The 27,555-nt window shown below is 38.8% G+C and overlaps 1 protein-coding gene across 2 annotated transcripts in view; it reads right to left on the reverse strand.

Annotated features, from left to right (window-relative positions):
- The window catches only part of Col19a1 (collagen type XIX alpha 1 chain), a 296,825-nt gene that overhangs the window by 247,514 nt on the left and 21,756 nt on the right, over window positions 1-27,555 (reverse strand). For both annotated transcript variants that reach the window (XM_033756533.1, XM_033756532.1), the window contains exons 3-4: window positions 25,137-25,211; window positions 23,987-24,086 (exon numbers count right to left, since the gene is read on the reverse strand). In XM_033756533.1, the coding sequence (XP_033612424.1) occupies window positions 23,987-24,086; window positions 25,137-25,211 (175 nt within the window). The remainder of the gene's footprint in view (window positions 1-23,986; window positions 24,087-25,136; window positions 25,212-27,555) is intronic.

Raw genomic sequence — 27,555 nt, forward strand, 5'->3', positions numbered from 1 at the left:
GGCAGAAACCCTGCTTTTCATAAACACATGCACAATAGTAAGAATCTCTTTGAGGACATACATAGGTACAAGCTGTTAAATATAAGTAAAATGCCATCAAACAAAACAGTAATTATTATCTTTGAATTTTATTCTCTGCTCTACTGAACCTAACACACAACTAATGAAATGGAGAACCAAGCTATCATGGCAAATACTGAAATTTTCTTTTTACTGTTTGTGTCGAAGACACATGTGATACAGAAATCAGGAAAAAAAAAACGAAAAAGCTGAGCTTATCTCAAGTTCTTGTTTAGTTTTGTATTAAAGTGCACATGCGTACATGCATGTGTGTGTAGAGAGGGCTGATTTAACACTGGTGTGAAAATGATACGCAGTTGGTAGACGCTACTCGACTCTGAATTTTGATCTTTTTGGGGCTAGAGTCAGCAATGTCCTCTACTCTGCTAGGTACCAGGTTGTAGCAGGAGCTGCAGCCCTGGGCAGCTCATGACTGGGAGAGTAAGCAACAGGTGCCCCACAGTTACTGTGTGTCCATTCCCATGTGTGTGATTCAATATATCAAATACATTTTCTGACTTGCAGTGTTTTCACCTTTCTAAGGGCAAATGGGTGTGTATAAACTATAAATATACCTAGACGCACTCTAGTCTTGCCTTCTTCCCAGAGGATTTATTAAAAAGAGAAAACACACTTTATTGCAACTGCATCATTATGTAATAAGTAAGCAAGTAGCAAAGAACTCTTTATCAATTCCATCAAAATGAGATTTTTCTCTGGAATGTCACTAACATCAAAGCAAGTTATAGTGACAATTCCTGTATCTATTGGTTTAAGTAATGTCCTTTATTCAAGCAAAACAAAACCCAGAATTTACTGCCTGGCATTTCTCCTTGGGACAAGCTGTAATCCTGAAAGGTGGGAGCACAGAGAGGTGAGGGATGACACCCACCATCCACTTCCAAACGGGAATTCTGAACTAGTCAGTGACAGCAAAACTACTCTGAGGGATTTGCGAGCCCCGCAGCAGTTCCCCCACCACGTGCCACCATAGCTGTGGCTCCACGTGGCTTCAGTGTGCTGTCTGTGCTCGCCATCCTGGAACTCTGAGGGGCCAACTGTTACCTCACATGTTCCGGGATTTGATAATGCTACTATGCCTGGCATAATTCCTTCCTTTACTCTACCGTAAACGTCTGCAGAAATGGGATGTACATTGCTAAAAATACTTTGTTTTCTCTGTATTATTTACTCTTCTCTCCCTTTTTAAGAACTTTTTTTGGATAACTGTTTAACTCCCGTATTAACTACCTAATGTTCTTACCCTTTCTCTCGTATTTTTTATAACATTTATTCTACTTTTGGGGCTATTCCTCTGATTTTCCAATCCTTGTAATCAACATCAATTGATTTTTGTTTTACATATCTATCTATAGCTATGCATGTATTGATATTTAAGATATAGATGTACATCTCCAAGATTGTTTTGTTCTTCTTTTCAAAATATCCTGAATTTAGAATTTTAATCACTATCCTGAATTTAATATTTTTAATCTGACTTTACTATGAACTGCTTGTGATTTTTAATGTTTATCTCTGCATCTCTGAAAGTCTCTACTGCGTCCCGATTAGCTTTTGCTGTTGACAGTTTGATTCTGTCTTCCGTGACAGGGGCTATACGCTACTTTGCAGTGATATGCGGTAGCTCATTTGGGTTGGAGAGGAAGTGATGAAACTGTAACTGTAAACACTTTAAGTGCTGACACCCAATCTACAAGCGAGCTTCACTCCATGGCATGACTGGAAGGAACATGTCACTGTGAGGCCCTCAAATGTTAATATAGGGTGAACATTCTGTAGAGAGCCGCGGTTTATCCAAGGAAGAATCCTATTCCCCACTCGGTAGGTGAGTGGTATCCACCCGGCTAGGGGCATGCCAGAAGCAGGTGGGTGTGGGAGTCACAATTCGCTACAGAATTTTACTTTTGACTCTTGACTTTTGGTGTCACACCTCATAGCTGCCTCTGTGACTCCTCTGTGTACCCTCAGTCTAGATTTTTCATTGCAGAGATATCTGGCTAGACTTCTCTAGATAGTAAGTCTCCCTCCTCCTGTCTGGTTGCATGGAAAAGGTGGGAACCTGGGGCCTCAGAGTCTCATGTTCACCACACACTCCTCGCCAGCTTTGGCATAGCCTGGGTCCTCCTAACTCCGAAGTCCTGTACAGTAGACAGAATCACCTCTCACCAACATTCTCCCACCTGAAACTCTGAAGTTCTAGCCTCTTCCTATGTGTGGAGTCAGTTATTGGTCCTCCAGTTATTTTCTGTCTCCTAGAACATATTCTCATCTTTCTCTGTCATTCATCCCTTCCCACAGTACTGTTTGCATTTTAGAGCATTAAACTTTCTCTGAAACCCTGAATCTGTCCCTTTCCAAAGGTGCCTTGTCTTGATTTACGAATGTATACACATCTCCCCCATCCTATACATCGAACAGAACTTCCTCTGGCCTCGCTGTTCCCGTTATGTTCCCACCCTTTCCAGTGGTGTGAAGGAACCCTGACTGCCTGCATCTCATCGCACTCCTCCCTTCCTGCGTTCTAATAACATTCCCAGTCAGTGCATCCGTCAGCCGCCTCTCAGCCTTCACCCCCTCCACTCCTGCTTCAGGTTTGAACACTGCAGCATCTTTTCTTCATTCCTATGAACCACGATTTACAGCCACAGTAGCCAGGGGGAGCAGCTAAGAAACCTGGAATGTGTAAGCACTTGAGCTCCATTGTCTAAACTACTTGCCAGCATCTACAGCAGTGCCGGCCCAAGGTAGGTACTCACTAAATACTAAGTAAATCACTAAGTGGACAGAGTCTAGCATAATTTTTTGAGATTAAAAACACATGGCCCTCTTAGATTTGGTTTTTCCATCTTGGATAGAAATGTGCATGCAAGAAATTTTCACTTCCCTCTTAGCACTTTTATAAGAAACAAATAAGCAAGTGAGTTAATATTAGCAGGCCCTCACACTGAGGACACATGTGTGGACTGTGAGAAACCGAGAGCCCGGCCCATCTACAGGGCAGCTGCTATGTGGAACCAGCCAACTGTTACCATGTGGGAATGTGTGACCAGCGTTGCCAGCCCATCCTGTATTTTCAGAAGAAAAAAAAATCTAGATATCTGTAATCTTAAAAGTTTAGAGTCTTAAATTTTGGCAATTCAGATTTTTCATAAGCAAAGTCTGGAGTTTGATCCCTGGTGCAAAAAATAAAAAAATTCTTCCACGAGGCCTTAAATAATGTGGTGGATTTTTTGTTTGTTTTGTTTTGTTTTTCTCACAATTGTGATATGGGAGAAGTCCAAGTCAGCCACCTGGAGAAAGCACTAATATGCAGTGCAGAAACACTCACTTTAAAGAACTATTGAGGTAAAGTTAGGTGTGCTGGTTCATGCCTACCCCAGTACTCTGAGAGGCTGGGAGATGAGGATTGCAATTCAAGCCCAATGTAGAGGACCAGGGACTTAGGCCCTGGGTTCAGACCCCAGTGTCAAAAGACAAGTGAGAGATAATTGTCGCATCATAAAATTCTTACTTTTAACTACTACAACTGCATTCCCATCACTCCATAGAAAAACTGCATACACATTAAACTGACCTTCCGTATCCTCTTACCAAGAACCAAGTTATGTTTGTTCTATAGATGTATTTATTCTGTATATTTCATGGGAATGGAGTCACAAACCGTGTGACTTCTTGTGGTGGTTGAAAACACTCTGAATGGACTAAATGCTAATGATGTTGCGCATATTTTCAAGAGTTCATCTTTTTTGTTGTTTAGTTATAGGAGCTTTTCATAGAATGTGTGTATTGTGAATACTAGACCCTTATCAGACACGATTTGCAAATATTTTCTTCCATTCTATAGGTTGTCTTTCAACATTCTTGCTATAAATCAAAAAGAACTGTCTTTCAGTGAACAGAAGTTCCTAATTTTGATAAGGGGTAATTTATCTATCTTTTCTTTTTTGCCTTTTTTTTTGTCTCATATGACCAAAACCAGGCCAAATATTTATTCCTATATTTTTTCTTGAAGTTCATAGGTTTAGCTCTTAAATCCAGGTCTTTGGTCAATTTTGAGTTAGTTATTATATATAGAATTATGTCTGGATCCAAACTATTTCTTTTACATGTGGATATCCAGTTGTTCCAGTATCACTTACTGAAGAGACCCCATAATATGATTTTGGCACCCTGTAAAAAATCTATTTTAGGTACAGGATTTTATTTTTTGAGTTTCAATTTTATTTCATTGGTATATATGTCCACTATGCCAGTACCATACTGCTTTGATTACTTTATGAATTATTAGTTTTAAATTTCCTTCCAAGACTTCATTTAGCTGTATCCTATAAGTTTTACTATATGATACTTTCATTTTCATGCACCCTAAAATATTGCATGATCCACTGAGTATTTAACTTGCACATATTTGTATATTTCCAAATTTTCTTTACTGATTTCTAAATTCATTCTGTTGAAGAACATACTTAGTATGATTTCAACACTTTTAAATTTTCTAAGGCTTCTTTGATAACCTGTCCTGCACCAGGTTCGCCCTGCGCTTGTGAAGAATGTGTATTCTGCTGTTGTTGGGTAGAATATTCTGATTTTTGAAATCTTTTATTTCCTTTGTCTTTTACATGAAGTTCTATAATTTTTATATTGGATACTGCCTCAATATAAATATTAATATTTGAGCTTGGTATTGTTGAACTTTTGTTGTAGATAGCTTTTATTATTTTGAGAAAGCATATTTTTATTTTATGAAAAAATAAAACAAAATTTCATATCAAAATAAGAGAGTAACATAGTTAATACACTGATTATCTTCCAAGTAATTATTCAGTAAAGACATGGACAAAAAAGACTGCCTTTTGCAAAGAAGAAACAAACAGTTATTAGCACAAAACTTTCTTTTCACTGAACTGAGAGAAACCAGTAGTTGCAATGAAACAAATTAGCATATATATTAAAATATTTTTGAAACGATTGCATAGTAAGTTGGGGAACCATCTGAACCTCTCCCTACTTTCTTATCTAGCTTCCATTTTGCTCTTTATTGGGCTACATATACTTTGAGTTTCTCGTATGAGAGAAACCATGCAATATTTAAGCTTGTGTGTCTTATTCCATGTAGTGTTGTCTATTTGTATCTTCAGTTCTGTCCATTTTTTTTGTTTCCTGTATTTTAGATTCTGCTGTTGGGTGCATTTGTGCTTCACTGTTCTCTCTTCTGGATGGATGTATACTTTTTCACTATAAAACTGCTTTTCCTTTTGTCCTTATCCTTTCCTTAGAGTTTGTTTTGTCTGATATTTAATGTTCCTACTTTGGCTATCTTCCCTTTTCAGTTTTCATGACATATGCATTTTTTTGCTTTTAACTAATCCTCTTTAACTCCATTTTGAATCTGAAATGTGTCATTTTAGGTAGTGTATAGTTGGATCGTGTTTTCTCATCTCTTCTACAAGTATTTTTCTTTTAAAAATGTTCAGTATTTATATATAAGGACTAAGACAGGCTTTATGTTTGTCATGTTGTTATTCATTTTGTAAATGCTTTTTGTGTTTTTTTCTGTTCATTCATTACTGCCCTTTTGTATTAAATAGATATTTTCTAGGGCATTATAATTCCTTTTTAAAAACTATACTCTTTAGATTTTTTTTTAGTGGTTGCCATGAGGATCATAATTAAATTTACAACAGTGCAGTCCAGATTAATGCCAGTTGTCTTATACAATGCCTCTCCTTTTATGCCTATCAACACGAGTTTATAATTATTAATGTGTGTATCTATATATGTATGCAGTTATGCAGGGCATTTCAAATCTAATAGGATAATAAAAGAGTTACAAACAAAAATTTCCTCTTCTCATCTCTGTCTATCCAGTTAGCTTTACTGGTGCTCTTTGCATGTGTGAGATCCTCTCTAGTTTCTCTCCATTCAGCTGAATGAATTCCTTTAGTATTTCTTGTAGAGCAGATCTGCTAGTCGGGTTTTCTCTGCTTTAGCTTATCCTTGCTTCTGCCTTCACATCTGAAGGAATCTTTCGCTGGATACAAGATCCCTGACTGACAGTCTTTTTCCTTCAGAACACTGTCTCCTCCCTGCAATCTGATCTCCTAGTTTCAGATGAAAAACCAGCCTAATTACATTGAAAATCCCTTGCATCGATGAGCCACTCCTCCCTTGCTGCTGGGAGATTATTTCCATCTTTGCTCTTGGCGCTTTGCTTCTTATGTGGTAGGTACAGATCCCTGAAAATGTATTCTTCTTCGAATACCACTGAACTTCTTGAATGAAATATAGGTGAATGATTTTCACTGAATTTAGAGACACTGCAATAATTATTTCTTCAAATATTATTTTTGTCCTTATTTCTCTCTCCTTTCCTCCTGGAATTTCTGACAGGGATATCCTGACATGCCTGGAGTCCTGTGGGTTTTGAGAGTTCGCTTTATTTCTTTTTTTTCCTACCCCCAGACAGAGCCATCTCTACTGACCTATCTTTAAATCCTCTGATGCTTTATTCTCCAACTTCAAATCTGTTTTTGGGCACTTCCTAAAATTTTTCTTTTCATTTTATACTTTACAAATTTTGCTTTTCAAATTATGCTTTTTGAAATTTTTCAAATTTTGATTTTTATAATACATTCTATCTCTTTATTGATATGCTCCATTTGATGAGACATTATCCTTATACTTTTGTTTAGCTCATTAACATTTCCTTTAGTTATATGGATATATTTGAAATACTTAGGTCTTCAGCAAGACAATATTCTGTCTAGGTGTCTTCAAGAGGAGTTTCTACCCACAACACTTTTCTCTATGAGCGTTTCTGCATGTCTTGTTATTTCGCATATTTTAAAATTTTGTTTCTTGCATATGTTGTAATTTTTAAGGGATAAGAAGATATTTTTAATACCATGTAAAAACTGAGAAATCAATCTTTCCAACCACCAATGGTTTATGTTGGTGATGTTTATTATTTTTGTTGTCATGGTTACTGCTGTTTGCATACTGTCCTGAAAAACTCTGCAAAGTGTGTAGTCCTCATCACGCACAGCCACAGGTCTCTGCCCAGTGGCTTTGGTAGTCAACTAATGGTTCCATAGTTAATGACTTTGACCTTTCTTCCTCCCTGCCGTGTACAGCAACTCTTAGCCCTCAATATCTGCATTTTGAGTCTGAAGGTTGGCCAGAGCTAAGCTCTTAGCCCTTTTCAGATCTTTATTGGGTTTCCAAACATCCCTGTGAATCCAAATAGTTGTCTGGATTTTTTTCCCAGATATGGTGAATGTCCTATGGACATTTCCTTTTAAGGTTTTTGGTTCCACTGCCTGGTTGCCCCACTGTAATTGCTGTCTAAGGCAAGTGCGATGAGAAACACTTGCCACTGATTCTTCTTCAGCTAATGCTGGGAGACAGAAGCTGTTCTTCCTGAGCAGGCTCTGATCAGGTAATACAAAGGCATTTCCAGGAGAAGAGCAGTTTGGTTAAATAATGATGGTCCTCTGCGAATGGAGCTTTGCTAGGACCCCAAGCCCTCCTTCCTCCTCCACTGGCTGCTACGGGGCCAGTTTTCCCTTTTATCGCCATGTTGGGGAGCAAGGGGCCAAAAAGTCAAGGTGAGGTGACTCAGAGCTTGCTGGTCTTGCACTCAAAGTTCTCCTTTAGTTGTTGCTGTTTTGGTACCCGAGATCGAACTCGGGTCCTTGCACTCGCGAGGCCGGTGGTGGCGCCACCGAGCTAAATCCCGGGCCCCAGGGCTCTTCTTGAGGAAAGGTTCATGACAGTTATTATTAAAAGCTCTTGGTTCATTTACAGGCTTCTGAAAATAGAGTATTCTGCAAATACTGACAATTTCTGGGTTCTTATTCCTTTTACAGAACAGTACATTTCTGATATCCTTCAGGAAAAATGTCATTTTAAGACTCTACATTTTGTAGTGGTTTGTAACAAAGCCAAAAAAATGGTGAAAACAACTTTCTCTTCGTTTTCTACTTAAGATTCTGTCCATGCAGACACCTGCCCCATCTCTGGTTGAGATTGCAAACTCTGTGAAAGCAGAGAGTATTTACTACGTCTTTGCTCACACACAAGGCCTAAATTCAGTGCTAACAGGGCATTCTATGTGTTGGATGAATGAGTGATCCAGCAAATAAAAGAAATAAAAGATGATATATTACTACTTCAAAAATAAAACCTATATGTAATTATTTTTTAGTAATTCATAATTTAACTTAAAATTTTAAAATATTTTGCATCCCAGTTTCTCCTGTGATGAAAATAACAAAAGATAATGAATATAAATAGGTAACAATTATGCTCTTAAATGTACATTAAAATTATTTTCAAAGGAAAAAAATTTTTTTGATCTAAGTTCCTAATGGATGAAAGTTCTTATAGGTACTATATTTCCCTTTCGGAAATTTACATTTGGCTTCCAAGATCAAAATGATTTTGCTTGCTGAGATTAATTTTTGAAGAAAAAGTGCTGGCTTTTAAAAAGAAAATGCTAAAAAATATCTACTCTTCCCAGCTATGCTTCTGTTTATAACCACACAGGTCCAAACACACAATGTGACACATAATCATTTCTTTGGGTCGTGCCAAAGTTTCTATTATAAAAGAGACCATATTGGATTACTGGTTTGTTACCAGAGAGATATAATGACAGCTTGCTATGTCCAAGATACCCATGCTCACATGTTTTTGAATGGAGTGTAATTTCCTATGAGAAACCTTATCCATTGCTTAGTCAGTTATACTCCCATTAAGAAAAGTACTGTTGATACTTACTGAACTCGTGCATATGAGTAGCAGGCTAGAAATTCTCAAATGGACAATTTCTGCCCTGTTTCCTTTTCATACACACTGCATAGAATGTAATGTTATAAATGAAAAGTCATCTGTATATGTTAATACTAACCTACATTAGAAGAGCCCAGGCAGACTTGAAGTTTGCATATAATTAATAATTTACTCTCCACTGTCTACTTTCTACACACTAATGAAAGTCACTAAGTAGTCATGGACAGGTGAGAACAAAAGTATACCAAATTGGATAGGAAGTAAATGTTTTTAAAATTCGATAAGAGCCAGACAGTCCTGACCCAAAGTTGTTCCGGGTTATCCAGAGTTGTTCCAGGTTATGCAAGGGAAACTGGTTAGCAGTGGTGTCCACCTTATACTGGCTGCTAACAGCAGGGATGGAGCAGGACAGCAGCTATGTCTCTGAGGGCTTGTAATGCGCAAAGCATACCCCAAACTTGTGATTTACTTCAGTGTTGAAAAACTCTAAAATGTAGTTTTCAACTGCTCTCTGATGTTCTTTACCCACAGGTGCCCTCTATTCATTCATAAAGTAAAAGAACATGGTATTGAATTGCAGGGGCAATGGCAGGGTATCCCTGAAATGAGCAGTTATGGAAGCAAGATGTCCAGATCTGAGAGTGAGGCTTGGACCCCCCAAAAAGTAATTTCATAAAAATCTTAAGATCACATGCTTCCCTTTTGGTGTTAGAATCAAGAGAGGTCTTTTTCATCTTTATATTTCCTATACTTTCTCTATTTTTACAAGGCATGTGAACTTCTTTTTAGTGATCGATTTTTAAAGTCCAGTTATTTCCATTTGTGAAGAATGATCGCCCTGATCTCTGATGTAACCCATGAGTTCACCCTCCATCCTTCAAGAGCAGATGAGAGAGAATTAACACAGACTCCTTTCCTTGGGACCCTCCCCTAAAAGCCCAAGTGTCTCTGTATGGTGTGATGAAGCAAGTTCTTTTAAAACTGATAAGGAGACTAACAAATACTAATTGTTTTCTATTGTGGGAGATGGTGTATTAGTCACAGAAGTGTATAGTTCCTACTTTACACTGAGAAAACACTGAAGCATTAGAAGATGGAGAAACTTTAAATGGAAATGTACCTATGCTATTATTTGCTTCACATTTTTAAAATACAAAAGGCTAACTACCAAATACTATAGAGCCTTCATATGTGGAACTGTATAAAAATGAACATCTCCTTAATAATTAATGAATTCATTGTACAGAACTTTCAGAATGGAATGTGGAATTTGTATTATTTTAGTAGCTATATTCTTTAGGTTTTCTTTCTGATGTGATTAATAAAATACCTTTTCTCAGTCAGAATTTATCTAAATCCACTAGGAAACACAAATTAAATGATGAAGTCTAAAAGGTTTCCGGAATATCCTGGCCTGAGATGGAGAGGTATTTAATAATTCCATATATGTAGAGTTGTTGTCAGAGAGGAGTGCACATCCATGGTCTCTGGATGGAGAACATGAACCCCAAAAGTGCTGGAAGATCCCAACATCCGCCTGATTATGAAGTGCTTTCGCTAACCCAGCAACTTCTATTAACACTCCTTCCTCCCTGGAAAACACTGTGTTTATAAAACACGAGCTCTGTCAAGATTAAAATATTCCTCCCAAACCATCACACAAGCCGTCCAATAAGCAGGTCTCACCTTGGGAAGCACATGGCAGACATCGGCAGAGATGAGCGTTAAGGGAAAAGGATAACTGAGGAAGCTTGGAGAAGGGAACAGTAGATCCAGAGCGGGAAAACCTCCCAAGTCCGCCAAGCCAAGAGGAGATGCCCAGACCTGAGACCTGGGCAGTAGCAGTATCACAGGAAGGTACTGGGAGTTGGGGAGGAGAGCCCCAAAAAGGAGGGGAGCCCAGAGGGAGCGGCAGCCTGGACAACCTTGTCTAGTTCCCGTGCCTGGGCTCTGGGCTCACACACCTAAGACCCCACTGGTCCTCTTGATGGGAGGTTAAAGGCATCTCTTATTAACTTACTGGCATTGAACCTTTTTTATTTTCCTGCCCAAACACCTCCCTCTCCAGGGCTTCCAACCTAGCAGAGACAGCCATTCGCCTGGGTGCTCAAGCCAGGTCCCTAGAAATCACTCGTGATTCTTGCCTTTCCTTGACCCTCCCCATCCAGGGCCAAGTTGTATTCTATCGCCAAAAATACACCTTAGTTCTCTGTCTCTATCACCACCCTAGTCCATGTTGTCCTCGTTTCTCCCTGGGACTCCTGTCACAGTGTCCTTATTGTTCTCCTTGTCCCTTACAGTCCAGGCTGAACAGAGCAGGTAGGATGGGCTTTTAAAGTCAGACCTGGTCCCTCCGCTGCTTATAAACTTTTAACTGTTTTCCAGATTTCCTGGAATAAAAGATCCATCCCTGCCTGCATCTCATGGACGTGATGTGATCCTGTTTCTGCCAAGTCATCTCCTATTCTCGCTCCCCTGCACAGTACACAGGCTCCAGTCGCAATGACCAGGCTTTTGTTTCTTGAACTCGCCAGGCTTGTTGAGATCTTTGGCCTTTGGACTTCCTCTTCCTCTCCTTGGATGGTTTCCCCAGAGGTCTCCATTTAGACGGATTCTTCCCATCACTCATGGCTCAGTTCAGATATCATTTCCTTTGAAATCACGGACCCCAGTCCATAGCTAACACATTACCTCACTCTATTTTCTTCATAGACTTGTAACTCTCTTGAGTTTCAAAGAATTTATTGCTTTATACATTTATTGCCTGTTTCCAACTCCTAGAAAATGATTTCCATGAAAACGGGTGCTACCAGACTTGTGGCTGTAAATCAGGTATTATGACATGACACCTAGGAAGCATTTATAAAAATCTGTTTCATTCACAGAAAGCCTATGACCAGTCCCAGCAGGTGTTGTACACTTGTATTCAGAGTGAAGTCTGTATTAGCTTGTATAATGCCTTAAAGTTGAGGACTTTTGAGACTGCTAAATCTAACTCAATTGGGAAAGAGCAGAAAGAAAAAAATCAAGTCCTGTGTGATTCTAAAACATGTTAGTCAAAAACATGGAAACAAAGAAAGTCCAAGAACAAACACATCCATGTTTTTCAAAATAAAGCTTAAAATCTCTATAGGCTGTACCCACGCACACACACAAAACCAAAAAACAATTGCTTAAAGATGATTTCACTAAGTGTCCTTCAGCAGAAATCTTGCAGTCCTTGCAAAATGTTTCTGTCATAAGAAACCACACATAAGAATTTCCTGTAGTTCTATATTTCTAAAGCTGAAAGGAACCTTGCCAGTCATTTAGATCAACCATCTCAGTTAATAAATGAGAAATTAAAGCCACAGAATTTAAATACCCCATCATCTCTCTGCCAGACAGAGGTCAGGATGGGACTTGAACTCATGGCTCTTAATTCCAAGGTCAACTTTTTCCAGTATATCAAGTTGCCGGCATCCTCTTGGTCAAGAATAAAATTTCCCTCATCATTACTGACCTGACTTAAAAGTAATCAGTGGGGACCTTGAAGAGAAAAAATCTATTTTTTTGTGCATAGACAGGATGTAAATAAATATGTATTCATTTTAAGAAACAAATAAAATGTTTACTATTACATTATATTATCAACAACAATAAATCATATTTTGGGCTCCAAGGAAAGTATTATGACATTTGTATATCCCGGGTGACCAGTATCCCTCTGAAGTAGATTATTCCAGTTCCTTCCCCAATGGTATTTTGAGCACAGATCAGGAAGTATTGCAAAGCATAGAGTAATATCTTTACAATTGGGATAACCATTTGTTGGGTTTTAGAAAAAATATACATCCTAAAGAAAGTGAAAAGTCTGAAATATTTTTTATTCCTCGGGGATGATGTCTTTAAATAATTTGGAGTTTTTGCCAAGCATTTATTTTAAAATGAGCACAATTTTCAGGAAGTAGGGAAATTTACAAGAAGATTTTAATATACGAATTAGTATGTAATTGGAAGAAAGGTATGAAATATCCTGATGAGGAGTGCTATATTTCTTACCGAAGATAATACCTTGGGAAGAAAGCCAACTGAATGGTAATTTAGCTCAAAAGATGAGTTTTTTTTTTGATGAGCAGTTCTTTAAATGTGAAAATAATAATTATAAAAAAGCCTGACTCGAAGGATTAGGGAAAGGAAGAAAGCCCTTTGCGTAGTTCCGGTGTTAGCACTTTCCGGACATGCGCATCACATGCACTCCGCCCCATGCATCCTCAGGGTTGTGCAACCCGTGCCTGACACCACTATGCGCAAAGCCAAGCTATGAAGGTGCGGTGCCTGGTCCCCGGGACAAGGGGGTCAGCTGAACAGTCAGAGGCCGCTCTTGGCTGTACAGTGAGCCAGAAACCAACGGGCAATGCCTTAAGAACACACTTTGCTTTTTACCTCTTTTCCAGGTAGCGAGCAATGTAAATTATTCATTTTAAGTATATGCAAATATTTATTAACATAGTTATTTTATAGAAAGAGAGAAGCAGGGAGGAGGCTGAATGTATTCCCCCTGACTAGGCTCTGGTGGTTTGTTGTCAAGAACAATGAAGGTCACTTTGAAGCTCATAACTCTCTTTGCTTCCCATTGTATTAAGAAATTAGCAATCTCAGTGTACAGCAAGTTCAATTTGCTGTTTGTCCAGTACCCCTAAAAGAACTACAGTTTGTAATGTGCCAAGTACCATACGTATTTTACATTCGAAAAAGGCTAAAATCAAACTACAGAATAAGAAAGGATTATGAATGAATATTCATGATTACTCATTTTTTGTTGTTCTTTCACATAAATATATAATGAACAACATGAAGGAGTAGACGTTAAAAAAGAGCAAAGATGAACCAACTTCCACCATCGCCATGCTCACAAACCGAAAAGCAAGCCCAAGGACATAATTATTTTAGATAAAGTTCATTTTGTGGATGATGTTCCCAAATCTAAGTGCAATATGTATTGGGGTAATAAAAGGTTCAATTATGGGCTACAAAATAGTGCAATCTTTGAAGCCAAGCCCATTTTGGTAGAGCAAAAGTAAGTTTTCCAGATGACATTTAAAAAGACTGACTTTTGTTTATTTTATTTGTCTTATTTTTTGCTTTTAAAATGAAATGGATAAATGGAAAAAATCTATTTTTAAATATCAAGAACTGGCTTCCAAATTAATTCTTCCATTCTGAGTAAGTGTAAGGCCACGCTGATGCAGAACTTCCGTATTTACAAGTATCAATGGGGCCTATGACTTGCTGAATATCTTCCAGGAAGAGAAATACGATCCAAGTTACATTTCCTGAGAGTCAAGGGAGAGAAGCTTGGGGTTTACAGCCAGTCATTTCTTTCCCAGCTGACATCCACCATCAGCTGTCACATTGCAAGCAATTTGGCTCTTGCTGAGGGCTTGTCTGAAATGCCTTCTCCTGGGCTGGGGACTGGTTCCGTTGTGGAGGACTCAGTTAGAAAGGTTGTTAATGGGAGGACCCAGCTTGGCTGACAACCTAATTATCTTTCGCCTATTTTCATTAGCACCTGTTCACTGTGGAGCTGTAAAATGACTTCCTATTGAGAAGAAGCCCTCCTTTTCCAATACATTCCCTCTTTAGGAATAAGGACCCTCTGGAAGTTTCTTTTTGTCGGGTCTTCCCTATCCAAGGAGGGTGGAAATGTCCTGGGTCAAACCCAATCCTCCCCTCACGAGGCCCCCTTGTGCCACGTCCTTCTGGGGTCCAGGAGCTTCTGCTTCAGGAGCAGTTGCAAGGCTGCAGACTAAAATGGATTTCCCCAGGGAAACATCCTCAGCTGTTTTTTTCTAGAATGTTCACTATCACTCCCACACCTGGCCCTTTTTAGATGATTAAAGTTCAAAGCCCTCAGATCGACAAGCCAGCCTACATTTTCAGACTTCTCCACATCCAGTCATTCTGCCCCCTGAGTTCACTGACCCCTCAGGTTTTCTCAGCATCCCTGGGAAGGCCTGGCCTCCCATAACCACCACTGTCTCCCTCAAAGGACTGCCACACCCTGGCCCCTGCCTCAACTGTCTGCTTATGCTTCAAGTCCCAACTTTTCTTCTCTTTTCTGAAGCTTTTCCCAGCTTCATCTGTTCTCCAAGAGTGTGCCATACATATATCTGGAAATTGTGACCACATTCCACAATAGCTCATTGCTGGCCTATATCCCCCCCACCCCCGCCAAAGCTCCAGGGCAGTGATTGTGTCATTATTCATGCTTAAATTCTCAAGGCATGTTCAATGTTATTTGGGAATTGAAAGAAATGCTTTGTCAATACTTCTTTTTTGCCACAGACATCAAAGCTGAACCTAAAAAATTAGTGACACTATATCGAGAGTATTTTTTTCTATGTAGCCTTTTTCTGGTCGGGGGTGGGGGGACCAGGGATCAAACTTGGGATCTTACACTTGTGAGGCAAGTGGCAGAGCCACTTAGCTAAATCCTCAGCCCTCTACTCAGCCTTCTTAAGCAAAGATAATTTTATATTCTTAACGTGCGTATATCAGAAGAGAGGTCGGCAACATGAGAATAACAGGGAGGCTCACCTGGTATCCACACTGACTAGCTTTTGCGTCCTGCAGAAGGAGAGTCAGGAGATGATAGAACTATTTAAAACCAAACACCCAGAGGCTCTGGGTTCAAGCCATGCTACCCCGGGGCTCAGGACAGTTAGAGACGGACAGTGAACCCCTGCAACTGCCCTCCAGTGTGCACCTGCACACACACACACACACACACACACAAACATGAGGCTTATCAGGTAATAAGTGACAGGACAACTCTGGAACTGAAGGACAAAGGCTGCGCAGGCCTGGGCAGAGGCTGCTGAATCTGTGGTGTAACCTTTTCACAGAGAGAAGCTCCAGCAAGAGACGGGACATGTGCTGACAAGGAAATCAGAAAACGAGAAATGCACTTGTTTCCAAACATGAACATATGGACAGACTCCCAGGGCTCCCAGAAGAAACACGTGTAGCCTTTAAGAAGGAGCTGAGGTTCTAAAGGCTCAAGGAAGATAAACCCTGATGGTGTCATCTTTGTGGAGAACAGGACATCATCTGAAACCTCAAATGAATGAAATGTAGGGACACTTAGATGACATGAGCCAGAATGGAGAAGTTATGGAAAAATTATGGAAAACTTGTTAGTAGATCATGAAGAATGAGAAGAATTTGAGTGAGAACATCAGTGAGGACTGTTTGCGGACAGTAGAATGTGTGCTAAGCTTTCTAGGATTCCAGTGGGCAGGAAGTATGGACAGAGGTAGTATCCAGAGAGAAACGGGCTCCCAAGGCAGTTCGAGGTCACAGGCATTGGGATCACTGGTACTGAAGTGGTCACTGGCCACTTTGAAGGAGAAATTCCCAGAATGTTCCAGAAACCTAATCAGATTGGAATGGGTCAAGGGACACACGAGGAAGTAAAAGAAGTCAGTGCCATCATCCCCTTGAGAAGTCAGAGTAGAGTGGCTTGTAAAGGGAAAATGATTCTGGAAGGACTGAACATGTATTTGTAGACCAAGAAGCCAGGATGCTGTGGAGAGGCACATGGAAGACTCAAGAACAAGTGGGTCATGGTGGATTAAGGCCCAAGGGGAGGGTGGGGAAGAGAGGATTAGGCCACAAGTGAAGGGCTAACCTCTGAAAGCAGGAGGTCTGCCTGCAGGGAAGCAGCTGGAGGACTCTGAGAGGGAGCGAGGGAGTTGGGATGCTTCAAATTAAGGGAAATAACTTGGCCAACTCCCTACCATACGTTAACTCTGCACAGTATCCACCACACACTGTCCAATTTAATTAAAATCCTAACCAAACTGCGATCATTTCCAAATGTCAGCTCTAGGCAAGGTGAAAGAAATTCATCAATTGTTTGAATATTTTATTCTTTTAGTTTAAAATTTTAATATGTCACTCAGTCTGGAACAAATGTATTTTAGGAAATGTAACAGCTGACTAAAGTGAGATTATAGACAAGGTATACATAATTTATTAATGTGAGGCACATAAAATAAAAAGCAGTTTTGGGGGGAGGGTTTCTTTGGTTATCATGTTTATTGTCTGATTAGCCTTTAGTTAAATTGAAAGAATTGGAATCATAATAAGCTAACAAGTTATTAACTGGCACAATTATTCTTCCTTCATTGATATAAATTTCTAAATGTATCATTGAAATTATAATTATTTATTCTCCTTTGACTGTCTAGGAGTGTGGATCAGACTATTTAATGACATTTGGTAAAATAGAGAGTTCTATAAACACACAAAAACAACCTCTCGAGTTGTTATGAAGTTATTCTCAAGCAATAGTCTGACAAAAGATGTGCATTACTACAGTCAATTCTCAATTCTCATACACTTGGCTCATGCTTATCTGTTTGTAGATTTGCTACAATTATAAAAGCAAAACATTTGCTATGCACTTAGGTTAATTACTTGCTTTCTTGTCTATACTCTGGAAGTAGGTAATGCATGCTCCATGGACGCATTCATACAAACCTCTCCAAGCAGAAAGAAGCTCAGTCCAAGCTTACAAGATAGGATTCACTGAACAAAAACTGAATAAAGACAACAAAATCCTAACCTATACTCCAGGGACAGGGGGGATCCATCAATTCTAATTACATTGGCCCAAGTAATTACCAAAATAGAACAGCTTCATTTCATTACTCTGTGATGATGTTTGTATTGTTATGATTGCTAAGTGGTCACTGGTTCTTCATTGCTCTCTTGGTAGACGGCACACAGACATTTCAGGAAGAGATAATTTACACATCATTAGCCATAGTAAAATAGGACATAATTCTGGATTTGGGGGAGAGATGATCTGAATGCTTTCTAGATCTACGTGTTCCCTTTACTCTTTCTGGAACTTACATAAACTCTAATTCAACTTCAACTTTTACTCCACAAAATGGTGACACGATAACTGCATCAGAGATTACTGCAGTAACAGAAATATAAGAAAGTAAAAGCACTTCATAAAATCATAAAATGTTTCAAAATGAAAGATCATTAGGTAACAGCATACTGAAAACTGGGTAATTTAATGTATGCTATTCTGTTCTCTTCTGTAGTGAAAAATCTAGAAAAGGAGTTAGAAAAAATAGACTTTGCTTTTGATGTGCCAGTGAAAAGAAACTCTTCATTGCCCCAAGTATCCAAATAGTTATACAATTCTCTAACAAAACTAAAATACTTTTTGAAATATTTCAACTTAAGGTCTTGATAATTCAATTAGCAAACACTAAGAACCACTCAGTGCTGTCTTAGGCACCATGTGAGGCACGAACATGAATAGTTGGATGTAGCCTCTAACTTGAAAAAGTTAAAATCTGAACAATTACCTGCCCTGCTTAAAAGAGGGGAGTTTTAATGTGGGCAAATGGAGTCTAGAGAAAAATAATACATTTCTGACCATATCATATTTTTTGAGAAGCCAACTACTATTTTAAATAACCATAGACTTTTATAAGAATTTAAGCCATCGGGATGTGGGAGAAATTGTGCATCAGTTCTCTGGAATTTTGTCAGGGGCTTAAGTAATATCCAGAGTAATATCCAGGGGTGTCAGAGAAAGTCATATTGCCTGCCACTTTTGATATAGATAGACAGAATTGTCAGTGTGTTTCTAGTATAGCAGTTGTCTCACGATGTTCATGACATCTCTCCATAAACTGAGCTCCAGGACCTCGTAATTTAATTCATCACTTTTGCTCACTCCTGGGATGTTTTCCCTCACCCCACACATCTACCTCTGGTAATCCCATGGCCCAAATTTCTTCTTATCTTCTCATCTGTCATCAGGGATTTTGTCCTCCTCTGGACCCTTAAAGGATTAATTATACGCTTAGAATTATGACTTTTCATGTCTTATCCCTAAGGGAAGAACGTCACACAGAAGCCAGAGCCACATCTTCCTCTTCCTGCTAGGAGCCCTGGACCTCATGAGTGTAAGCTCTGTCCTGCGCTTCAACAAAATGAATGAGAAACTATGCATTCTTCCTCAGAAATGAGAACCCAGTCTCTTCTCTTTCAAAAGGGTGTATACATTTGAGGCTAGAAAGTTTGCAAGTGAATTACAGTTTCTCATTACACTTCATTTTATATGGGCTTTTTTGTAACTTAATTGCTAAAAATACTCTTTGAAGATAATAATAAAGCGATACACATATCTTATGTTAATTAAAATATTAAGTATAAATATTAAATAAACCCACACAGTTTCTGAATTTATAACTCATGTAAAACACAAATATATTTTAACAAAAGTTTAATCTACCAGCAATCAATAGACATCAAAAGTAAAAAGTTTCTGTACCTTTAATATTATTTCTCTCAGACTAACAGAATTTAAGCCCAAGAAAGAACTTTAAAGTTGTATGAATGCTATAAGAAGCACATATAATCAATTACAGATACATTCTACTTTTCCCAAAATAATAATGAGTTATGTGAATCCTAAAAAAGGAATATCACAATTTACTTAAATTTGATAGTTATAGTAAACAAAGTAGTAAACAAAAACATAAGCTATAATAATTTCACATTATTTTACATTTTAGTAGGCATTTTTTTGTTTTTATTATGATTTGTTATTGGCAGGCCTTAACATGTCTGGATTTTGTAGAAAAAAATAAGTTACATTCTTGAGACCACTGAGAAGTAAATATTTCCATACCTATTGTTTTGTTTTGGACACAGAGTCTCACTATGTCTTGCAGGCTGGCCTTGAGTCACTGTATAGCCCAGGCTGGCCTCAAACTCTCAGTGATCCTGCTTCCTCCTGAGTGCTGAGATTACATGCATGCACCACCACACCCAGATTCCATCCATTCTTAAAAATCTGTATAGGACAAACTTAAAATTCGATTGTAACTAATACATGCAATTTTCCTAAACTGTTTGACCTGAAGAGCTCTGTGAACCTAGCAGGCTTTTGTTTGCATTTGAAGAATGCATGGCTCAGTGGCTAACCTCAGACATTCTCTCTATGCCAAACTACAATTTAGGAAATGCAGCAGTGACATAAAGAATGATGTGTCACACACAGTCAAAGCTCATAAAAACAGCTGGGTGACTTCTTAACTAAGTCACATGTTATTATACAAGAAACTTGCTGTCTGTGCAATGAAAGCCTGCCCGAACCAAAACCCTGGGTGCATAAACAGCCATTCCATCATTTAATGGAATTGTAAGTAATCCTCCCAAAACACTCAGCAATTACAAGCGTCAGTATCGGAGTTCCGAACATAGTTTTGAGCTTCACAGTCTAACTTGGTTTCAAGGACATTTGGAGAGGACCCAACGATGAGCAATAAAAATGAAACATGGGCTAGAAATTAAGCCCTTCTGAGAGAAAGAATGAAAATCCTGAAAATTGGCTTTTAGGGATATGTGAGGAAGCCTCACCTTTATAAGAGATAGGGTGGGGTTTAAGTCATGTAGGCACAGAAGACCACACGGTCTTAGTTTTTTCTCAAAAGAAGGCAAGAGAGAAATGCAGCTTTTCCTTTTACTTGGTGTCTCTAGCAGGCTCTAAGAAGGCAAGAGTAAGATTTACATTCTTGGAAAAACAGAGCCTGGGGAAATGCTGGGCTCCCAGTGGTTCCCAACACAGGTCTAATGAAGAAAACACGAGAAGCTCTGAGGGGGTGAAGGGAGGGCAGGGACAAGGGGAAAATATGAGAACCAAGACTTGTCATGTAAAGGTACAAGATCCCAACAATGAATGTAACTGTACTGTATACCTAGAATGTACCAATAAACTCAATTAAAGCTGGAAAAAAAAAAAAAGAAAACGAGAAGCTCTGGCCTAGTCTGTCCTCACTTCACTGACTCACACAGAAACGTTCTAAAGCACGTATGCAACACACGACAGCTTCTATCCATGACTGTGTGAGTTTTTAGCCTAAAAACAACATTTAAAAATCATAATGCTGTATGCTACTGTGGGTACCGAGGAATATGTGGAACAGATCGTGAGACTGTGAGGCCCTGAACATGATTTTCATTCTAAAAATCAGTGCTATAGAAACGATAAGTACAGACAAAAACGCAGTGGAAAGCTTACGTAGAAGAGACATGCTTATGGGACAGACCACTAAGCAAGAACAAAAGGAAAGTACACATGATGCCGGACCGAATATTCACAGCTTTGCTCGTATTTAGGGTTATTTCCAAGGGAACTGCTAAAGTCCAGAGAAGCTGGAAGCCTCCAAAACATCTTTTATGCATATTCCAAGTCATCATATAAACTGGGAATTCCTACTTGCTAACGAATACTGTTTATAAAAACACCAAATGCAAATTCGGATAGTTCCAATTTTTTTTTCTTCCAGACATGTTTGTTTCTGTTTCTATATACATAATTTTCTTAATGTTTTGGAGTATACATTGGCATTTCTTTCCTGGCAGGCAAGAGGCAAGTATTTTTTTTTCTAATTTTTTGGTTATTTTTCTTAATGAATGGAGCACCAGGTAATAATGTTTTACTCTTATATACCTAGGGTAATGTTTAAATCAGGGTAAACATCTCTCCCTCTTTGAACATTTATCACTTCATGCTGAAAACTTTCAAAATTACTTCCTGTAGATTTTTTAAAAATATACTACATTATTGTTATGCAGCGCCCGCACCCTCAGAACTTCTCGCGCCTATCCAACTGTAACTGCAGAAATGGACAGAATTCAGAATGAAACACAGAAGGCTTCCGGGCCATCCCCTGAGCCAGTGCTAACGCTCAGAGTACAGCCAAGCTTCCTCCGAGGGCGCTGACATCGTGGCCCTCAGGAAACCCACACCAAGCCCAGCAGGTGGCGGAACAACACGCTCACTGCTCACTCCGTCTGCTCCCTCTGGAGTCTCACTCAGAATGTGCCGGAACAATAAAGCAAGCCCAGGCCCAGAAATTGTCCCCATTTTCCATATAAAATGGCTCTGCCTTTTCCCATGCTGATTCTGCAAGGCAGCTTGTTGACGAATCTGTATAAATAGTTGCAGCCACACTCCAGTCTCATTGAGAAACGAAAATGGCATCATGCGAGAGAAGCGTCCTAGCACACTTGGCCCAGCGAGCGAAATGGAAGTGGACCTGGGCCGAGCTACTTGACACTCACTCTTCAGCTTATCCAGATGCCCTCCAGTTTCCTGCAGTGAAGCCACCAGCTTCTGCCCTTCAGAGCCAGAGAATTCACTTACAGAGACTGCCCAGGGCCTGGGTAGTGACTTCAAGCCAAAGGTTGGGAAATATATTTCAATTCAAGCTGAAGGTTTATAATCTCATGGATTCAAAGGGGAGTCACACTGCTTAAAAGGGGCAAGTCTTCTAATGCAGCTACTTAAAATTTTCTAATGCAGCTAAATCCTCTTTCATACAAGTATCTGTTTTCCCCCAATTCTTTTGCCAAACAGTCAGAATTGTAGGGTTCTAAATCTCAGGAAGAAAGCAGAAAGAAAGAAAAAAAATGCATCTTAATTTTTGGAAGAGAATGTACTGCCTTTTCCAAATATTAATTAGTTAAAGTTATCCACTGCCCATTATGAAGTGAAAACATTCACGTATGTCTTCACACAAAAACATCTACACTGCATGTTAAACCGAACGGAATTCTGATGCTTTTCTTTTACATTGCAGTGCATTTACATGTGGGAATGTTCACGTTTGACTCAAAGAACAAGTATCACGAACATGTCTGCTACCTGCCTTCCTCCCAGCTTTCTAATTACGATCAATTCAATCTCCAATTATTGCCACCCTCAGGAGAATCTTCCCGGATAGCTGTTGACAAAATGTCACTCTTTCAATGGCAGTTCTCGTGCAGTGCGTGTTTGGAACTGGTCCGTGTACACAGCGCATTTTTATCAGTCTCCCTTCCTCTTCCCCTCCCCTCCTTCTTTGTCTCCTTCTCCCCACGCCCCCTTCCCGTCTCCAAAACATTTATCGCCCTGTTTCTAATCATCTTTTATTTTTCTCTGGGTTTCTCATATTTTAAAAACTTATGTAATACTTAATCCTCTGTATCTATTTCACTAAGCATTACGATCTCTGAATGTATCGGTTTCCCTATAAATGGATCTATGACGGAAGACTACTCCGTCCATTCATCTGTTGATGGGTGATTTTTTTTTTAATTCTAGCTATATTCATAGAAAAGAATAAAGGTAAAATAGCAAAGGAAAACTTTGGTAAATTTACCATAACAAACATCAAGATTTACAAATATAATTGTAAGGCATTTTTTCTTTAATTTTTACTCTGTAGGATATATAAAATAAATATCTAATGACTAAATTATTTTATTTTATCATGAAGCACAGTAAATATACAAACAAATACAATGAGTATCAGTTTTTGTCTCTGATTATGTCTTATGTTTTAAAGTTCATATTTTGAAGTCTAACATTGATTATGTCTACTTTAAACAGAAGGGAAAAAATGGAAACCCAGCTGGCCTGTAAGTGGAGGTCAGCCAACTTCTCACTAGTCCATAGTCTCTAAAATCCCAAAAAAAGCAAATGGGAAAGAGCCCCACAGGAGGCCTCCATAATCCAGTGCAAAGAGATAAGCCAGCCTGGGAGAGGAATCAAAGAATCTGGTACTACTTTATTTAGTTCTGCTTAAAAAAAAAAAAAAAAAAAAAAAAAAAGTCCTTGGTTGAATGTTCCTGGGATTTTCTTTGCCTCTTTGTAGGAACTGGAGGGAAAAAAAAAGGTATTTCCAGGTGGCCTCTCCTCGCTAATCCAGTATCTGAAACTACATTTTAAGCCTAAGCATAACATTTTTCTGTGTGGTCTTAATGAAGTATCTGATTATTAAACTAATTTTATTTAGGTGTCAAAAAGGTATTTAATTACCATTCTCTAAAGATCATGCCTCTATAGGTATAATTTGCATTTATGCCACAAAGACCAGACTGTAAAAAGTTTTATAAACAGCAAATATATAAATATCCTACAGCATTCACATGGCAATGGCACTGTTAGGAAGCTTTTGCATTCTCTAAATGAATGATTTGCAATCTCCATACAAAATAGCTTCTTTGATATTATTAAAATGTAAAGAAAAATCATTATTTTACTTACATAGTATCTCTAATAAGAAGGGCGTTTCCCAATTTGAAACAGGTTTTATCACCTTCACAAAATGCATGTCTCAGAGAAAAGCTCTCTCCTAAATCAACACCTGTAAAATGTGACACATTGTTTAATCCAGTAGTTTTATTGAATTTCATAAACTTCTAGAAATACTGATTTTTTTAAACTGGATTTTTTTGTTGTTATAAATTTACAGATGAATATTTCACATAAAATCCTGCAGTTTGAGCAAAACTCCTTGACTGGTTTTGTCCTTCTAGGGTGGAGAAAGATGAAATTCACTTTGCGTATAGAATGTGCAGCCAATTTTCTGAAGAAAGATTCATAAATACCTTTCAAAGGACTCAAACACTAATTGTTTTGTTTTGTTTTGTTTTTGCCCAGGACATTGGTGGGAACCTGGGGCCTGTGTGCCACAGCAAGCACACAGAGGATTCTCTGCAATGAGGCCACGAGTTGTTTGAGTCTTTTCTTTCACATCAAAACCTCAGGATTCAGGTTGAACTGCAGTGTGCACTGTGTGATATAAATAAGAGGGCTGGGGGTTGCAGTTTGGGTGTTCGTCTCTAAAAGGTTCACCATCACTGAGCTGGGGACAATCCTAAGTACGTAATTACAGTAGCTTGTTGTAGCAACTCTGAAGGGTAAATCAAAATTAGACAAAGGTAGTACAGCTATTCATCTGAAATTTAAAAAGGAAAATCATGGCTTCAGAGAATTTATATCAATGACAAAAGCTTAGAAGTTAAATGCAATATATATGTGGGGTGTGTGTATAAGAGAGAGACAGAGGGTGTGGAAGAGAGGAGGGACGAAGAGAGGGGAGGGCAAAGGAAAGGAGAAGAAAGATAGGAACGCTATGCTACTTGTGATGTCTTTCTCATACATTTGCTTTTGGCAAAATTTCTATAGTACCTGCAACTTTTATCATTTCAAGTAACTTTTTTCTCCAATAGGTTGAGATGTTGCTGATCTTAGATTAATCTACACAGAACTTCGCTGTTTTAAAGTACTTACTTTTAAATTTTTTATGTCAGTTATGATCTTAAATTGCAATGCCAAAGAATCACCCCAGTGTATCACACATCTAGTGAAAATTTTCCACAAATACCTCTTTACAAAGGGTTATAATGCTTACCTGAAACTTCAAGTTTATTTCTGTCATCCTGAGCAAACTGTCTTCCCTCTGTTGTCAGTATAGGACATAATTTTTCTATTAAAAAAAAGTACAAGTTAGTTGCATTGTATTTTCCATTTTGTTTTTGTTTTTGTCATGGGGCGTGAACCCATGGTGTTTGCACTGAGCCCCATCATCAGCTTTTTTTCGTTTTTATTTTGAGATAAGATCTCACTAAACTGCCTAGGTTGGGCTTGATCCAGTTTCCCTTCTCCTGGCTATTACCCTCCTCTGAGCGTGTTTGTGAGGATTTCATTTGATTATTCATGTATGGTATTTATAAGACTGGCATAGAGTACTTGTCCTTGCTATTATTATTATTATTATTATTATTATTATTACCATTATTCTAGCACTCTGTTTTGACATATTGGACACTGACAAATTAGTTAACTTTAACCACATCATTAAATTTTCTTATTCAAAATAAACTTTACTAGTTAAACAACTGAAGTCCTATCTTTCACCATCATTTGATTCCGTTTTTGGTATCAGGTAATATTAAACTTTTAGTACAGGAAATATGAATGGAAATAACTAAAATAAAATTTAGAGCCACAAAATAAAGATTTCTACCATACAGAGGGATCCTGAAATGAAAAAAAGAGGAAAAATTTGACAAAATATTAATTTTGTTCCAATATTTTAGTGGTAGCCAAAAGAATAAAAAATAATTTTCCAATGACAGTGAATTTACATGTCCAATACGGCCACACCAGAGCAATGCAGCCATGTTTATGCAAATTGTAGCATTTAAACATCTAAGGATATGTTGGAATCTCTTTTGGGGCTAGTTTCTTAAGGAATGGTTGATACAAAATTGCCATAAATTTTCTAATTATGTCAAGGCAACTGTTGTATTCAGGGTTCTCAAGGGAATAGATTTAAGATGATAAGATTACAAGATTATAAGATTATTTCATAATATTCACCCAGAAAGTCAAATGCAGAGTAGTGTAAGAGATCTGTTCACACACTAGACCCAAAGGGTCCAGCCGAGGGCCTGGGTCCCAGCAATGTCCCGCACGACTCTAGCTGGAGGCCTAGAGCCCATGGCGATGTCTCCCACAAGTCCATACCAAGGATCTGCACCGGGAGGCCCAAAGGCCAGTGGAGAAAGCTGGAAAGCCTGTGTCAGCGGGTACAGGGTCTGTGCCGCCAGGCTGGGGGATCTGCTGTGGAGCCAAGAAGCGACGCTCAAGGTGAAGACCAGAGCTCCCCGAGGGGAACAGCAGCCTGTCCCAGCAACAGTGAGGCCCAGAGCTCCTCCAAGCACAGCCGAGTTTGCATCAGGAAAACCAGCCTCGGCGAGCTTCTCCAGGAAAATCAGCAGCTAATCCTCTTCACCTCCAGTTCTCTATTGGGGCCGTGACCATCCTCAGATGGGTCCTCCACACCCACAACGACGCTGACTCCGTTCAGCTGGGCATTAGTTAATCTACCACAGTAACTAAGATTTTAAACTAAACTAATATTTTGACATTATGCAATCACAAGTTTAATTCTCTATGTCTAAAATTTATGTTTGAGTTTTACGACTTCAAAGTTTTAAATACAGATAGGAGATGAGCTGCTTGAAACCAAGTCTATCTGCTCTGTGAGCAGTGAAAGTTGCTGATTCTCCAGTCCAAGTTCTCTGCTCCTCAGCCCTTCTTTGGACCAGTTCCTCACAGGCCTTAGGATAGAACAAGGTTTCATCTTAAAATATTTAACCAGAAGACCAACTTTTTGTCTGCATTTATAGTATTTTTTGTAAAACCCAAGTATCTTCCCCAAGATGTCTGCACTAAAAACTAGAGAATATTGCTGGGGAAAATAAAGACCTAAACACTGATGAAATGAAGCAAGTATCTAGCTGGAAAGACTCAATATTTTTAGAACTTCAATCCTTAGTTTTATCCCTAGATTTAGTGCAACGATTAAACTTCCAGTGGATTGATGTTAGTGCATGTGGAAACTGATATGCTGATTCTCAAGTATACAGGGACTACAAAAAAACTCACTAAAATATGTAAAGAAAAAGACTCAAGAACAACTTGGAGAATTTAAACTATTGTTTATCAGGCAATTTTATAATGTGGGATTGTGCCCCATGATGAAAAGCCAATCAGTGGAAGAGACTGAAGGGTCCCCAGAGTAGGCTGCGGGAACCGGCCCGTGTAAAAGCAGGCTCTGTATTGAGCACGCAGGGTGCTGCAGGACAGGAAGCTCTGCTTGGAAAAAGGTGCTCCATCAACTGGCTGTCCAGACAGAAATGCTGAACATTGCCCAGAAATCCACCAGAGACAATAGTAAGTGTGAAAAGCGAAACAAACAGATGCAGGAATCACAGGAAACAGTCACAGGCTTTCTGTGAGGGCTGGTGTTGCAAAGAAGTTTT

The sequence above is a fragment of the Fukomys damarensis genome, unplaced genomic scaffold (assembly GCF_012274545.1).
Source record: "Fukomys damarensis isolate Sample0158 unplaced genomic scaffold, DMR_v1.0_HiC HiC_scaffold_27, whole genome shotgun sequence".
Lineage (NCBI taxonomy): Eukaryota > Metazoa > Chordata > Mammalia > Rodentia > Bathyergidae > Fukomys > Fukomys damarensis.